Source organism: Merops nubicus, unplaced genomic scaffold (genome assembly GCF_000691845.1).
Source record: "Merops nubicus isolate BGI_N331 unplaced genomic scaffold, ASM69184v1 scaffold9020, whole genome shotgun sequence".
Taxonomy (NCBI): domain Eukaryota; kingdom Metazoa; phylum Chordata; class Aves; order Coraciiformes; family Meropidae; genus Merops; species Merops nubicus.
Window position 1 is genome coordinate 3,751 of NW_008582154.1, and position 16,955 is coordinate 20,705.

Sequence of the window (16,955 nt, forward strand, 5' to 3'; positions counted from 1 at the left end):
TGTACTTCATTTGAAGCTTTTCCACCCATCTTATGGAGAGAACATAATGAGCTTGAGAATCAGAATCTAAAATGTTCTAACAGATCCCACTGTTAAAACTTTCCTCAATTGTTATGCAGCATTTATGATACCTATTTTTGGGAAGTGATTACTGTCTTCCCCTAATTTGCATCAATATAACTTTTTCAGTATTTTCAAACTACTTTTTTATTGGACTCTGAGTATTTCCATATGTTGGCTATAGATGGCATTTTACCAAAATTCTGGTAAATCTGTACCTAGCAAGTCTTCTATCACCTGCAGAAGTGTACTCTAGGATAAAAAAAATACTCCCCTGCCCCAGCCCACAACTACTTTTTTTTTGGACTCTAGCCAACATATGGGAACACTCATACATGGCATTTTACCAAAAAGTGGTAAATCTGTACCTAGCAGGTCTTCTATCACCTGCAGAAGTGTACTCTAGGATAAAAAAAATACTCCCCTGCCCCAGCCCACAACAAAAAGAAAACAAAAACTCTGAGATATCGATAACTTGCTAGCAATGACTCAGATGATTCACATCTTTCACAAAACCCAGATAAGGATACTTTCTGGATTTGAAAATACCAAATGAAGTAGCATATTTCAGAATTTGGCATCATGTACAGATGGAATTCCTGGGAGAAACGAACTGAAACATGAACACAAACCTTGCTAGGTGTTCTCTTGTTCAGATCTGCTCCACAAAATGAATTGTGGATTCTCTTTACAGGAATTTACATTTGGTTTCCATGTCTGGAAGATATTCTGAATGGATCATTGCTGGAGGAATAGCAGAACTGTGCTAATGCATTTGTTATGTGCTAAGAGTGTGGTTGACACTTCCTTAAAACCCTGGAGAGACATGATTCATAGAATGAAGCTTCCACGTGTCCGAGAGGTGTAGAGGGTTGTGGAAATAATGCTGATTTAGAAAATTTAGAAATGTTAGAAGAGTCAGCTGGGTATCTAAGTGCCTCTGAACATCTGATTGAGAAGGGTGATAATGAAAGTGTTGAATAATACAAATTGCTTGAAAGTATGAAAAAATAAAAGGAGAGAAGGAAGGAATTAGGCAGGGTTGGCTGGGAATGAAACTGCCAGCAAGATGCCAGATAGTCTGTGAACAAACCTGAACTGAGTTAAATTCTTCCTTCCCCCAAAGTCCTCTAGTTCTGTGGGTAGTTGTACTGATAGTGTATCATGATGCTGATGAGCTGGAAAACGTGGCAGTGACTAATGTCTCAACAGCTCTGTCCAAACATGCCTTTTATTTTATTTTTTTAGCTCAGCTTCCTAAAAAAAAATAAGTCTTATGTAATTGTGCTGTCAGAAATTCAAACCTCTTACTCATGTTGCTAGCATACACTAAATTTGAGAGGGAAGGCTGTTTCAAATGTAGTTATTTTTCTGCTAAATCTATGAAATGGCAGTTGAGTAAGAAGAGGGTGTGCACTGTGGTGCTGCCAAGGGCTAAGAGAGGCCCAGCTCATCCCCCTGAGCTTGCAGCTGCCTGGGCTTTGGTGAGTGTGCACTGCTCAGCCTGGCACTGCTGGTCCCGACACGTCCTGTCTGGTGCCCAGTGGGAGGACTGAGAAGATGTGGATGAGGTAAATTGTGTTTTATTTGGTGTGATGATGAAGTGAAACAGGGAAAGGTCCCTGGGAAACATCTTACAGATTTACTTTCTTGAAAAAGTTACCTGTTTCTGGCCTTGTTAGGTGTTTACTTCTTTGTGATGGATTTTCTGTGGCACTGTAACAGCATTCATGTTACCTTGTAGCCGTTTAACTGGCCTGTGCTGCTGCGCTTCACTGAGGGGAGTTGTTTTTTCCTGATGTCCTATTTTGTGTGGATTGAAGCAAAAGTCCAAAGGCACCCTCAGCCTTGCTCTGAAGACACAGGAAGTTTGATGAGCAGTTTAATAGCTCCTGATTTCAGTGTCACCACTCCACGTGGTAGCATTGCCTTTGCCTGCTTTCTGCTTGCTTGTGGCTTGTTCTTTTGTCCAGCTGCTGAAGTTTATAGAGCTGGAGCAGCAGGGTGAAAAAGTCACGGAACTGATCCAGCAGAAAATTAGCCCAACAATGTCTTTCCTCTCCTTTCATGGAAAAATAACCGCCAAAAGCTTTGTTTGTGATCTTGTGAGCAAGTGCATGTCTTTCTAGCTTTATTTTCTTTTTTTTCTGGTACCACACAGGCAGGAGCTATTTACTTGAAGAATTTCTGGAAAGAATCCTGCTTTGATACTTTCTTCTGGGATTATTTTTTTGCTTGCTCCAAGTATAAATGAATTTTGCTTCTGTGTTCAATGATTCTATTGTCCTCTTCAAAGGTTAATGCCACAGAGCTGTCACAGGTGGTTCTTATTTTTCTGGTCATGCTGTTATAGCAATACTGTTTCTTGAACTTGTCTTCCCATCCTTTTTTTTTGCCTGTGTATAGCTGTTCCAATATCTGTTCTATTCTCCTCCAATTATTACTGTTAACCTCTGCTCTCTTTCTTTTGTAAACTTGTAACTATTTCAACAACAAAGTGGTGTTGACATGAAAAGCTAAAATAAGTTGTGTGCAATTGTGAAGAATGTGAATTTAAGGTAGCAATGCAAGGGTTTGCTCCTGAGAAGGAAACCTCTTTAGGTGAACTGTGGGACTGTTTTTAAATACTTTTTTCTTTTTTTTCCTAATTGGAATGTCTTGGGTGCTGGGTAGGGAAAAGGGAAGAATCATACATTTTAGTAAATGAGCTGCTGCCAGCTCTGCTTAGCTCTTGAATCCACTAGGAGATGAGACCCTGTCTGCATGGAGCTACTTCAGAGGCAGGCTTCAGTGCCTGATAGCAGGGCTTCACCATCTCCCCTGCATTTTGTCTTCTCCCTAAATGGCACCTTGGAATTGAGGATCTGTGATAGTGATACTTCATTTCTGATCTGCTCCAGTTGTGCATTGTTCTTGAGAGTATGTGAAGATTGCTCAGCTCCTTACAGGATTTGGGCCATAACCAAGGCTGACACTGACTGGCATGTTGTCAAATTGTGCATGTATCATTTCTTGTTAGATAACTTTGGACACCCGTTAGAGTCTCTTGGCTAATCAGGAGTGTTGCCTCACAGATTCTTGCGCTGAGAGGGCGAAGGATCCTTGTCGTAGCTGCCAGCTTTCATCATCCGAGTGGACTGCAGAGGATGGGACTCTAGGGACAATTGAGTATAGGAAGTTTGAAGATTTGCTCTGTTCTCCTGAAGCACTGGAATGACTTTCATAGACTCAGGGCATTGTCTCCAGAAGGCTGCTTGCTGTTTTTCTTTTTCCTTCTCCTGTCAATCTATGTGTTTGTTCCAGGGCGATTTGATGAAACTGTGATTGAAGAAAGAAGGCAATGTGCTGAAGATCTGTTGCAGTTTTCTGCCAATATCCCTGCTCTGTATAACAGCAAACAGCTTGAAGAGTTTTTTAAGGTTTGTTAGTATTTGCAGAAGTATTTGCTTCTTCCTAATGGGAATAAAATATAGTGCATATTCTGCTTTGCTTTATAAACCATGGAGTGGAAGTGAGCTGATCTGACATGCTTTGTGAAGTGATGGGGAGTTTTCCATTTACTCTAGAAATGTGGCTTTAAAAAAAGTCCTGTGCCACACCTCTACAAAGTGTAAAGTTTTACAGGAACATCAGGTGAAGGGATTTGTAATTCTTGTTTACTGAATGATGAGCAAAATCCGTGATGTTAAATCCAGGTGTTCAGTGGGCAAGTGATAAAAATATTCTCACTCTTTCTGTATTTTATGTAGGTGTTTTGAGTTTCAAACTAAAGGAAGGAAGACTGTCTAGACTGTTTTCTTGTGGCCTGTTATGATTTCAGGATCATGACAACAAATTTGGCATATACCTAAACAAATGTGGTGCTTGTAGATTGTTATGAAACCCACTCTCCAGAAAGTATTATAGGACAATACATTGCTCTGGACTTGCTCTTTGTTACATCTGAAGCAATTTGTCTTCAGTAGTTCCTTCAGACTTCTTTATTTTCCATAGCTTAGTCCAGTATTCTGCAAACACATAAGCATAAATTTATGTGTATAAATGGTATTAACTCTTTGGAATTAAGAAGCTCATGTGGCTGAGATGGGATTTAAGTGTATTAATATCTTAAGTATATTTGAATGATACATGTGCAAAAGTGCAATTAGAGCAAAGCTTAAAAAGCTTTACGTGTTTTCATGATGGGAGTTATTGCAGAATTCTTTCAAATACTGAAAATAATGTTCTTTAAGCTTTGATGGCAACAATGGAGACTGAGTTAGAATATTTTATTTTTCAATTTCTTTGCATTTGTGCTTTTTCAGTTCTTTGGAAATACTTCTGTGTTTTTTTGGGTATTATTTGTTCAGAGCTGTCTTCCCCACCTTTGCTTAACAAAAGTATTAGCTTTAGCCTTCCAGTGGATCTTTTCTGGCTTTGCAAGGGAGTGGATTAAATGAGAAAGACATCAAATTTTATAGGAGCAAGTATGCCTACGAGGGGAGTTATGCAAGTGTAATAATTTAGTCTCATTTGTTAGCTGATGTGCCATGTTCTCTGGTAAGAGAGCCTTAGGTTTTGAGCGGTTGCCAGCTCAAGCCTGTGTCCTGTAGCTCTGCTCGTGGGTGGTTTTGTTCCTTTTCAGATTTTTGTGCAAAAAGTCATGGAGAGATAGACCTGGACAGTGAAATCTTGGAAAAGTTGAAGGGAGTGATGTGGGTGTCTATAGTACATAGGCTTCAGAAAAGTGTTCTGGCTAGTGTGAAATGCATGGGGCTAGTTCAGGAGAGATTGGCGAGGCCCAGTGGTAACGCTGCCTGGTAAACTGTGTCGTTTCTGTCAGCTTCCATGGGAAGTGTGCACCTGAGGTGCAAAGCTGAAATTAAAACAAAAACAATTTAGGTGATTTCTAGTGCAATTAATTGTTCTTGTTGTTTCTCCACTTACCTTTGATTACTTTCACGCTTGGGAGGGAATGATGTTCTCCTTGTATGCTTGGATGGCCTTGTCCTCCGTGCTCGTCCAGTTCTATGACTGAACTCAAGTAGTGGGTCATGGGATGGCCTTGTCCTCTGTGCTCGTCCAGTTCTGACTATGACTGAACTCAAGTAGTGGGTCATTGGTGGAACATTAGTCTAATGGACAAACACTGCTGTGTGAGGGACCTTCTGAGCTTGGCAACACTACTGGAGTGCACAGACTGCTTATACCACAAGAGAGCAGGAACTGTTGCTATTTTTTCCTTGTTATACTCTGGGGTTTGCAGGCAGACTTGCAGGTAGCGTGTGTGGTTCAGGTCTCTGAAGCTGCATAGGCTGTTTAGATACCTAGACAGTCTGTGGCAACCAAACATGACCTAACAAAAGACCCTTGTTTAATTTTGCAGGCTTATATAGTTTAATGAAATGCATTAACACTAAAGTAATGGAGCATTCAGTGGTTAGGAAATGTAATTTCGACAGTCACTTCTATATAATGAGAATTTCCACAGAGCATAGCAGCTGTATAATTCCTTTCCTTTTTTCTTTTCAGGGTGGGGAGATACATGATGGATCTGAGCTGATTGGTCCTGTTGAGTCTCTGACTGATAACCTGTCTGACTGCAGCTCTGAAGGTTTGCTTGTTTTCTTGTGTAACCTTTTGGCGTCAGCCTTTTTAAAGCAGCATGTAAATGACAACTGCTGTATTGGTAGGAGCATTGGCATCCAGTTTCTCTTTGCTTGGAATGACATAAATGCTGGAGCTGAGATTAACAGAAGAAATGTTGGGCTCAGCAGAGCTCTGTCTGGACTGGTGGGAGTTTGCTTCTAACAGGAAGTTTTCTAGTAGATTTTAGTCCGTTCTTGAAGTCCTAGTACTCTATTGCTCAAAAAGAAATAGAGCATGAAACGTAGGTCTAAGATTTGAACTGCCTCGTTCATTTCAGAGAGTTCTCATTCAGCTGTTCGTGCTCTGGGTGTCAACATGCTTTCAGTGCTTACTTAAATCCAGAAGAAAGTTTGTACTGTATTTTAAAAGTTTATGATTGAGTGTATGGGAGTGACTATTAGAGTGTACTGCAGGGCTTGGGGACATGAGCAAGTTGCTTAAGTCTCCTAAGAAAAAAATGCTGGCAATTTTTGTTTGCTGGAAATAACACCCTGTTCTTTAAAGCCTGAGAGGTTGTGTGTTAGAGACAGCGTAAGCTATCTCCAGCTGAAAACCAGAAATCCCTTCCTTAGCTTGCTGATGTTTTGTAGTTGTGCTGTGCCAGTTGTGGGCCTGTCCCCTGTCCTGTGGCTGCCTTTCTGTAGCACAGTGTAAAGATGCACATGCTGGCTGGGATACCACTTGTAGAGTAATTTTAGTGGCACCTCACTTCTACTAAATAGTATAGCTGTGAGGTAAGACCAGTCAGCCCAAATAAATGCTGTGCTAGGGCTTCTTCCCTGCCTCTGGAGGCTGAGCAGGCTTAAGCACCTCTGTGTACAATCACCTGCTCAATACATACCTGCTGGAGGGTCGGGAGGCTCTGCAGAGGGACCTGGGCAGGCTGAGTCGATGGACCAAGGTCAGCTGTGGGAGGTGTCACCAGGCCAGGTACCAGGTCCTGCACTTGGGGCACAACAACCCCAGGCAGGGCTGCAGGCTGGTGTAAGAGTTGCTGGAAAGCTGCCTGGTGGAAAAGGCCCTGGGGGTGCTGCTGGACAGCTGGCGGGACATGAGCCAGCAGTGTGCCCAGGTGGCCAAGAAGGCCAATGGCCTCCTGGCCTGGATCAGAAATGGTGTGGCCAGCAGGAGCAGGGAGGTGATCCTGACCCTGGTCTCAGCACTGGTGAGGCCACAGCTTGAGCACTGGCTTTCACTAGTGTTGGGTTGACGGTTGGACTTGATGATCTTGGAGTTCTCTTCCAACCTTAATGATTCTATGATTTCATCTGCCAAGTTCCATGCAATCTTTTAGATACTTGTGTTTCTGAGTTATGCTTGGGTCTTTGTGACTTATAAGAAATTATTTTCCAGTCTTTAAAATTCTCCTTTGGAATTGTGTTCTGTTTGTGTATAAATACACATTATTATACAAACACTTACTAAGCTTATTTTGATTTTTTTTTTTCCTTAACTACTTAATTTCCTCTGGTCTTTCTGGCATAGAACTTGCTTTGCTAAAAATCTGCTTGAATAAGAAGAACTGCTTGTGTTTTCTAGTAGTGGTTGGTTTGTTAGTTTATATATTGTTTGCTTGAGGTTGTATGACTTGCTGCTGGGAACTCTCTTTGTCAATAACTTGGGGCTTAGTGGTATAGTACATTCTACATGGGCAGTGAGTTCTGCATTTTATTCTATAATGTTAATAAACTAATGCCCCAAGGATATATTTAATTTTGTGAAGGGAAAGTTATGGAGCAGTTTAGTTACAGAGAGTAGTTATGACAAATACTGGTAACTAGTTTTAAAGGGCATTATTTATGTGAAATTTAATAGTCCAGATTCTGACAGTGCATTCATTTTTTCTTTTATAAAGCACAGTGTAAAGTACTTCTAAAATGCTTAATGTGAATATTTCTATTCTTTATTCACAAGAGCCCCATTTTTAGAAGAAGAAAAACACTTCCTTTATGTGAGATGAAATATTGAAAGGAAAAGAAGTGCTGTCAAGTAGAAAAAATTCTTTGATAGCCTTCTAAATCAGCTGGAGTGCTTTTAGGGGATGCTTGTAACAGCTCTGAGCACAGGATTTGCAGATGCCAAGTGTGACTTTTGTGGAGTTAAGTTTTCTAAAAACATGTGGCTACCAGCTCATATTTTTTTTTTTTTTTTAACGTTTGAAACCAAATTTTGGATGGGGGAAGACCAGGAACAGAAAGAAACATCTGTCTGTAAGGCCTCTAGATGGCAGTGGCAATACTTATTTGTGAGTCCTCTCCCTGCCTCTCCTTGGGGCATATGATTTCTCCCAGCCTGATGACTGTCGTTGTGTGCCTGGTTCCCTGTGTAGGTTTTTGTGAGTGTTTGAGGGCTTCACACGGGCACTGCTCCTTCCAGCTCTTGCACTGGCAAGTATCAAACGCATTCCTTAACAGGTGCTGCTGTTTGCTTATAAGGGTGGGTTGTGTTTTCTCACTTATCTGTTCTTTTCAGACAAAGTTCATTTTGCAGAAGGTGCAAACATCAGTGGTAGGAGATTCAAACTGTGGATTCAGACAGTAGAAACACTTTTGTGCCAAAATGAAATAAGCAATAAGTATCTCGCTTGTAAAAGCGGTTTGGCAGTTTGATTTCTCAGGAACCTGCTTTTCCAGAGCCCAGGTTACCCAGGCCTTCCACCAGCTTTTGGAGACTGCATCTGCTGCTTCTCATATACCTAGTGAAATTGTACAAAGCTGAGACAAGTTCAGAATTTATGTTCAATTCCAGCATTGATATAATCATCTAACATTCCTGACACACAGTCACTCTGTCTTCCTCTCTAGCTACTGGGAAGCTCATATGTTTTTTTTTCCCCTTCCCTATTCCCCCCATGCCCCTTCTGTTTTTCCATATTCACATTATCTTCCCAAAAGTAAGCATATGCAGTTCAGACTCTTTGACCCCTTGGGCTAACTGGAAGCCCCATGATTGGTTTGTGGTGCCAGACTCAGCTCTGAACCTGACCTTAAAGTTTATTAGCTCAGGCCCTGTGCCATGCTAGCTCTGTTCGTAGAGCTTCTGGTCAAGTTGTCTGCAAGAAAAGAGCAAATGGGTTTTATTTGTACTGGAGGGAGGGGAACTTTTGTTTTGTGTGGATGCACTATAATTTGTCTGTTCTGGGTGGCCAGCACACCCTTGTCACCCACTCCAGCTTTTCCATTCATTCTGTCTGCATGCTTTATCAGTCAGCTCTGCTTCCACCTATACATTCCCTGGCTAGCAATTGCTCTTCACTGAAAAAAAGAACTTGATTCCTCTAAATGTTATTTCATAAACTCTCAGTCTTCTGCACCTAAATTTGATATTGCTATCCTTAAATTGGGCAGGTGAATGGCCTGTTATTGATAAGCTAATTAATGAGTCTTCTGTCTCCCTCCAGCTGTTCTGTTGTGAGGTTCCCTGCCTTCTTGCAGGACTTGGGGCTACACAGGCAGTTTACTTCTCTGCATGGGCACTTTGCTTTATGTCTGAAAAGGTCAGAAGCATTGTCTCCTGTGCATCCTGTCCTCTCAAGTAATCTTGTGTCACTGAGTACCAATGTCCCTTGCTTTTCAGACAAAGACTGGATGGTGATCTGTTCTCCTCCATGTCTTTTTCCTCTCACTCACATTAAAGGAAGTGCTGGCTTTTAGAAAACCCATATTTTGAAAAGCAAACCAAACAGTGCTGCCTTACTCCTCTTCCAGAAATTGTAAATTCCCTCTAACTCTATGGTTGCAAAATCAAAAAAAGTTCAAATTAGTCACATTTGAGTGAGCTCCTTGCTACTGCCTCATACTTTTTGAAGATAAGTCAGAAGACTTTGCCTGATAATGTGGATAAACTCTTGACTTTGTCAATAATACAGAAGAAAACAGACACTGGGGCTTAGCTCAGAATTTATTTTCTCTGTGTGAACAAACAGCTAAATGTCTTGACCTTGTTGCCTGTTTTATTGCCTCAGTGGGTACATGTGCCAAGGTGATAAAACAAACTGCTACTTGATATCCAGGTAGCACTGCCAAATTCGTGGCTTGCTCCATATGTCTCGTGCAGGGTACTACTCTGGAATGACAGCTTTGAGACTGAAAGCTGGCTTTACATTTTTTGTTTCTTGGTATGTAGGTCCCAGCTTTGAAAGTGCTTCTGTTCTAAGTCTCCTTAGCTGTAAATCATCAGAGGGGTAAGAGATAGGGATTAAAGTCCTGGAGTATTAAAATGAGGTGAGTTGGAGTGCTGAGGTTTGAATTAGCACCCACCAACACCCCCTAAGCAAGCACATGGGGTTTGTGTTTTAACTTTGGAGACAATGAGAAATCACAAATCTAATGCCATGGTCATGATTTTAATGTTATGTTACCAAGTAGATATCTGATAGACAAAGAGCAGTTTCATATTATGTATTTTTACCTGTAGTAGAGTCGTGCCCTTTGATTTTGATGGCACGTGAACATCCAGTCTGGTGTACAAAAGGATTCTGGAAACATTTTTGTTGTTCTTGTCCTTTTCAGTTCGAAAGGATTTAAGTGGGCTGGATGATGTGACACTTACGAGCCAGTCAGAATATGGAGGTGAGATCTACAAATTGTTTCCATTACATTTGTGGAATTTAGATTATTAGAAAGTCCTAGTTATGAGTGACTGCTTTTTGTGGATGATAATCCTCACAGAATGAGATGATGAATGTGTAAAATAGCTTTGTTGCCATTTATTTCCAAATAAACCTGCTAAATTGCTGTGGTTTAATTACCAAAGGTCAGCTTGCAGTAAGTATATATACTTTAACTTATGGCAAATGCAAAATAAAATGTTAGTTCAAATTCCAGTGTAAGATGTGTAAGCTAATTCATTTTAACATGTGTTAGCAATAAGAGAAGGCTGTAGATGGTAGATGTGAGTTAGTGCTGCATGATGCGTAAGCTGACAGCAACTGGTAATTCAAATTCCTAATTTACTGGTTTTGGGATGCTTCATCTTACTGATTTCAAACAGTATGTTGGGATTTCTTGCAACAACAATTTGGTTCCTGCTACACTCACACAGAAAGGGTTGGTTTTGTAATTTACTGGAGCCCAACAGTGAGCAGGCTTTGAAAGTTTAAGTTGGGTGTTAGATGTTGATTCATTCAATCCCAGTACTAAAATTAGGACCAGTTGCCCTGTGGAGTTTGTATCTAAATTAAAAAACAAACAAAAAGAAAACAGAAAAAAATGTTTTTAGAGGTACTAAAAGAGAATTTTTAAGACAGCTTTACATGCAGGGAATTTCTGTGCATGAAGTCTCAGGAGGCTGCATAAATTAGAAGAAAATTAAAGTCTTTGGATGGGGTAAAGAATTTTGGAGGTTCCTAAGGTATATGAGAAATCTAGAGTAATAGATGTCTTTCTGACTGTGCTTTCAGGCTTCTCCAGTGACAGCGACCTGATCTCTCTGACAGCTGATGTAGATTCTATTGCTGAATTGGATGATGGAATGGCATCCAACCAGAGTTCTCCCAGCAGAGCTCCTGGCCTTTGCTTTACTTCTGAAGCCCCAGTCCAAAGCACACTGACACCTGAGCAGGAGTGGATCAAACCCGAAGGAGAGAGGGGGAGCCATACTTCGTTTACTGGAAGCCTAAAACCCAAGCCTGGCAAAAAAGATTACTTGGAGATAGCAGGTGAATTGATAAAGCTGGCCTTGAAGAAGGAGGAGGAGGAAGATTATGAAACTGCCTTTAGTTTTTATAGGAAAGGGGTTGATCTGCTTCTGGAAGGTGTTCAAGGTATGGATCTTCCCATTATGTTTCCCTTGCCTTTGTTTGTGTGTGCTGGTTTATGGCCTTGCCTCAGTTAACATCACCTTACTGCTCTGCAAGGAGGTGATATGAAATGCAGGCTGAGGTCTGCCTGGCTTTCACGTGCTTGACAGCTGCCATGCATATGAGAGAGGGAGAAATCTGTCTCTAAGGCTGAATAATAATTTAGGGTCTCATCTTCCAAGTGCCAAATATCTCCTTTTGAAATTGTGGCATGACCTTTGTCTTGCAGGTAAGGAGGAAAGTGCTGCACTCTTGCTTCTTTCCTTTTTATTACCTAGACATTAATTAATACGTGCCACTTGCAGCACTGTTGAAACATTATTTAATTTACATGGCTAAGTGAGGATTAATTATCCCCGTTTTACGCATGGGAAGAGGTAGACCAGGTTAACTTCCTAATCACAACAGGATTAGAACTATTCTTGGCTCACAGCCTCTTGCTCCTTCCACTAAACTGTTCTCCTTTTCTAGCTAAGGGGTGCACACAGACTTACGTGCCTGCCATGCTGGAGGAGAACAGGACTTTTTTTCCCACCAGAGTTTTGTGTGTCAATATGTCTGCAAAGCTTGTGTTAACTGACCATATGCTACCACAAGCAAATTTCTGTGGAATCTCCTTGCACCTTGTCAGTCAGGGAGTAATTTTTTCCCCCTTCTATCTCTAGTTCTTGAGACTCTACAGTGATCACCTCATACATTTGCATTTTGTCCAACAATGGCTTAAAACTATAAAGCACAGGAAAAGGTTTGTTCTTTCCTGGAGTGAATTCAGGGTCTATGTATTGTGCTGCTGTCCCACACAGAGCAAATGAGTAAGATTAGAATTGTGGCTTTGTTTGATGGTATACAGCACAGATGAATGATGCTGTTCCAGATCTGAACTTAAATGCTAATGTACCGAAGCTCACACGAGCAGAAGCCTTTGCTGCACCTTGGTGTGATGTGCAGCAGTGCTCCATGCCCTCTGGAGAGTTCTAGGAATGGAAGTTACCTGCTGAGCTTCTTTAACAGGGCCTGGCAAAAAATAATGGGTAGCTTACTGGTGTAAACTAAAGTGTGGGCCAAGATATGTGCAGAGTCTTTTCTTAAAATCTCTTACACTTTTTGGCAAAAGTAAATCTACCTCTTTCTTTTCAAGTTCTAGTGATGACATTACTGCTTTGCTGCTTTTTGTGGCTTTTCAATACCATCCTATCTTTCCTTGCTCACATCCCTGGTTATGTATTTTGCATGAATAATAACATGCTCCTTTGAAAGGTAAGGATGGCACAACTGTTTCAAAATGCCTCTGGTCTTCTGTCATTGATTATTTTCAACCTATTTTGTCTAAATAAGCCTTTGTAGTATGTGAAAGTGAAAGACAGTGTACATCTCTACTTGCACACATATGAAGTGCCATTGCCTTTCAGGTACAGCCCTTGCAGAATGTGTGGCCTGCAGACTGGCCTGGGAATGGCTTTTCCGTGTGAAATGGTAATACACGGTTTTGCCACGTGGTGGCACCCAGAAAATAGAAATTGACACAAAATTGGAATCGAGAAACATAAGGGGGAGGGGAAGAAACGTCACCCATCCTCTGTTTGAAACTTCTCACAGAATTACCTCAGGACTTGGTTAGATGTATGTGAATGATAGGGGTGTCTCTGTTGCCAGCTGCTCCTTTAGACTTGGTACAAGATCTTACTTCTTAAGGTTGCCTCATCAATGTCATGTGCACATAAGCTTATTACTGCAAGTTTATAGACTTGAGTTGTTTGGTTTGAAGTGACTGCCTTCCATAAAGGAGTGGAGCACACTTCCATCTGTTGGGTTCCTGATGACTTTGCAGCTAGCTGAGCTGGTGGCACTGATGGTGGGCACGGCGGGTGCCGTACGCTGGCACCAGAGACATGTCTGCCTTGGCTTCATCTGCAGCTACCTGTGCGTGCTCTGAGATTTACAGCAGTGTTAATTACACTGTGCAAGGTGCTTATCTATTCTCTTCTGCCAGTCTCTTGCATAGTTTTAGTACTAAATCTTCTAAAGTCCCATTCAGAGTCCTGCTAAAAGGCCTAACAGGCGTGTCACTTGGGAATGAATGCTGTCTGTGCTCTGAGAGGCTGATGGGCACCTTCAGTTCTGGGCATCTGCTCTTTATATGTTTTGGGCCTATTTCTGCTCTGTACATGCATTTAATATTAAACATGTTTGTCAGTGGGAAAGAGAATGACTTCTTGGAGTGACAGTAGAGCCCTTGGGCTGTCACTGGACTACCAGTGTCTCTTTTACCTCCCTGTTCCGTTTATACCAGAGCTCCCATGTGTGCAAAGAGAGGCAATAGCTGTCATCATTTCCTTTTTCCTCTGAAGACATACTGATTCTCCTGCCCCTCTTGTGTTTTCTGGGCATTGGTATGTGAAGGATTTTGGAGCTTTTGGAAGGCAGGTCTGTAAGGGTTGTGTAGGATGGCTAAACAATTCTCCAGGACCTTCTGGAATTCAAATCTTCCATCTTTCTAAGCATACTAAGTATACTAACTGATAGAAACTTTGGCTCCCAGTTGTAGCTGTTCCTTTGTTTCGTTAACATGCCAGAACACTTTTGAGGTCAATGCATTGCTTCAGGCCTGGTAATGGAAAAAAAAATGCACTAATCGATAGCAAGCCACCAGCTTCTAGGCTGGAAGTTGACTGTTTTATGCAAAGTAGTGCTTTGCCTGACTTTGGTGGAGAGCATAGTTTATGTTAGGGGAAAAATAGATAAAGAGGCTGAAATTATGGAAAGACTTTTTTGTGATAAAGCACAAGTCCTGTTTGTATAAACTACTCCACTTTTTTGCAGTTCCAGCTGTCCTCAAGTGCTGTCCATTATGGATCTGGGCAGTCAGAGCTCTGTCATAAACACAGAGTTAGCACTATTACTTATGGCTGGTTTTCAGTAACTTCAGGCAAATGATGAAGTATGAAGGCTTCACAATATGGTTACTTAAATTTGTCAAGAAAAGTACAGGATCTGTTCCATTGGTTTAGAAAGCACATGTGTTCATTGCTGGTCTGTTACATACAAGGCTCCATGTTACACATGAACATCTGAAAGGAGATGATTCATTTACTTTCAGAGATTCTTGAGGTGTTTGTTTTCACATGTGTAGCAGCTGTGGCTGGGCACAATGAATATTTATTTGGTTTAGGGGGCTGGTTTGGCTAGGCACCGTGGACCTTGTTGCATGAAGTTCATCCCTTTCAAGTCACAGCAGCCACAAGCTGTTTTCCAGGTATCTGTGTTTTGTGTTAGGTGTCTACAACTCCTAGACAAGCTGCTGGTGTCTTTGAAAGCAGGCTGCAAATGTCAATTTTGCACTGCTCAATGCTATTTTAATGTTTATCCAGTAAACAGAACTGGAACAAAAATTACACAAACTACTGGAACCTTGCTAAAATGACTTTGACTTTTAACCCAGAAATGCGTATACAATGAATACTTTGGACAACTAGATGATATTTTTGGATATACTGAAAACAAACCAACTTGTGTTTAATTACTGGGATTATGATGGGCTATGATTTGAACTTGTGATGGAGCCAGGGATGCAAACAGGAGCATGCTTGACAGAGTGCCAAGAAGACAGTACTTTATGGAAAAGGGAACAGCTATGGCTGTTCAGTGGGCGAGTTTCTGGCTTCCAGAGGGAAGAGCACCTTTGCCTGTTTGTTGAGTGGCATGTAGGAAGACAACTTCTGTTATAACACAGTAGCTGTTTTAAATTCCTTTCACTTGTTAAGTCCTCTGAGTAGTGTTTCTCATTGAGAGTAACAATCTCCAGGCAGTTTCTCAGCTACCCACTTCTTTGAGGAAACAAGAGACCTGTTTTCTGAGAAGATACAGTGGGGTGTGAGCGAGTTAGTTGGCAGGGGGAACACTCAGAGTTGTGCTGGGCCCCACTCAAAGCGGTCAATGACAGGGTGACTGACAGAACTATAATTCTCCCCCACCTAGCTCAGACCTCTGTACCTGTGGTGTGTTATCACTCACCTCACTGTTGTAGCTTTATGCTTTTGCTGAGGCTGGAAGCAGTCAAGACAAAAGCTTCTTGGCCCAATTTCTTCCAAAGAAGCTAAAAACCATCCCTGTTTCATGCTATTGGACTGTGAGGATGCTGTAGGATTGTTTGGGTTGGGCTTTCTTAAGCAACCATACAAAGTGCTCCCTCTCCTAGTGCTTTGTACAACCTTGAAATCACAACTGCTGTTTCAGAAAGTTAAATGTTTGGGAGAATGTGTCTGTCAACAAGCAGCTTAATTAAGAATAGATCTTGGAAATGCTGTGTTTTGCTTAAAAAAAAGTAATCTAATCTCCCTGTGCTGCCAGTGATGCTGAAAACCATGCTGATATGGGCTATGAGCTGTTCATAACTGAAATGTGTTGCCTTTCAAGCCTGTTGCAGACCATAGAGAGTGTAAGAGCAGACGAGTGCTGTAGGAATCCATCACTGTGGATAGCTGTTGGATAGATCACCCTGAGTGATGTCACTCCATATGGAAAAGTATGTCCTGGGTTTAGACACTTCATTGTGGCAAAGCAGTCAAGTACAGCATCAGCATCTGCTGATGCTTCAGTGGTGGTTTCACTGTGGTGAAGCTGGTGAATGTACAGCTACAACCAGGTTCAGCTGTGTGGAGGAATACACGAGGCAAAGCTCCACTGAAGCTGCAGGACCTCTGTGCCAAGGGGCTGATAAACATCTGGAGCTCAGTACCTGCTGCACAGCCTGGAGCTTTACCATACATGTAGAGGTGAAGTGTTGCAGTACCTGTGAGTCAGCATGTAGGGTGTGATGCAGAGGTGACTCTGAACACGATTGCTTAGCATGTGGCTGTTGAAGATGGATAAATATGTCATGAGGTGGGCCTTAAAAATCTGTTCTTCCCTCCTCTGGGGGCACAAAGCTAGCTGCACTAGCTTGGTGTTGATCTGACCTTCCTAAGATTTCTGGAATTGGCCTTAGAGCAGCTCCTTGGCAGGTTGCTGCTTGTGCCCAGCCTCTTTGACAGGTATCTCTTTCTACCTGCACAGCTTTTTATCTTACCTGTGGTTAGCCAGCACTTAGCTGCAGCAAAGTGTATTAATCTTTTTTTCAGCTGTTGCTATGTAGGATTTCTACCTCCTGTCAGAAGATCTGGTAGGGTTGCCACACTTCTTCCAGCACACATCATAGACAGAACAGACTGATCTAGGTTACAGTGCTGATTCTGTCCTTAGGTGAGAAAATTGAAGACTCTGGCTGCAGGATTAAATGCCTCGGGCAGTGTAGGTGAATTGAGGCAAATTACTAGATGGAATAGAAAAATTGCATAGATAGGTTTAAGGGCAGGATGCTGCATGATAATCAGTGCTCTGGTTTCTCCTCCTGAGCCCTCCCCTGCCCTCAGCAGGTCCTGCATGTACAGCTTTTCACGTCTTCCTTTTCTCTTTTCCTGTTCTCTTTCCC

General features: G+C 41.8%; 1 protein-coding gene across 1 annotated transcript in view; it reads left to right on the forward strand.

The window, feature by feature from the left end:
- Positions 1-3,362: 3,362 nt before the first annotated feature.
- RPS6KC1 (ribosomal protein S6 kinase, 52kDa, polypeptide 1) overlaps positions 3,363-16,955 on the forward strand; it is a gene marked incomplete at its 3' end in the record, with an annotated part of 52,705 nt that continues 39,112 nt past the window's right edge. Inside the window, exons 1-4 of the mRNA XM_008936762.1 lie at positions 3,363-3,479; positions 5,572-5,653; positions 10,200-10,259; positions 11,090-11,452. Coding sequence (XP_008935010.1) covers positions 11,161-11,452 — 292 coding nt within the window. The remainder of the gene's footprint in view (positions 3,480-5,571; positions 5,654-10,199; positions 10,260-11,089; positions 11,453-16,955) is intronic.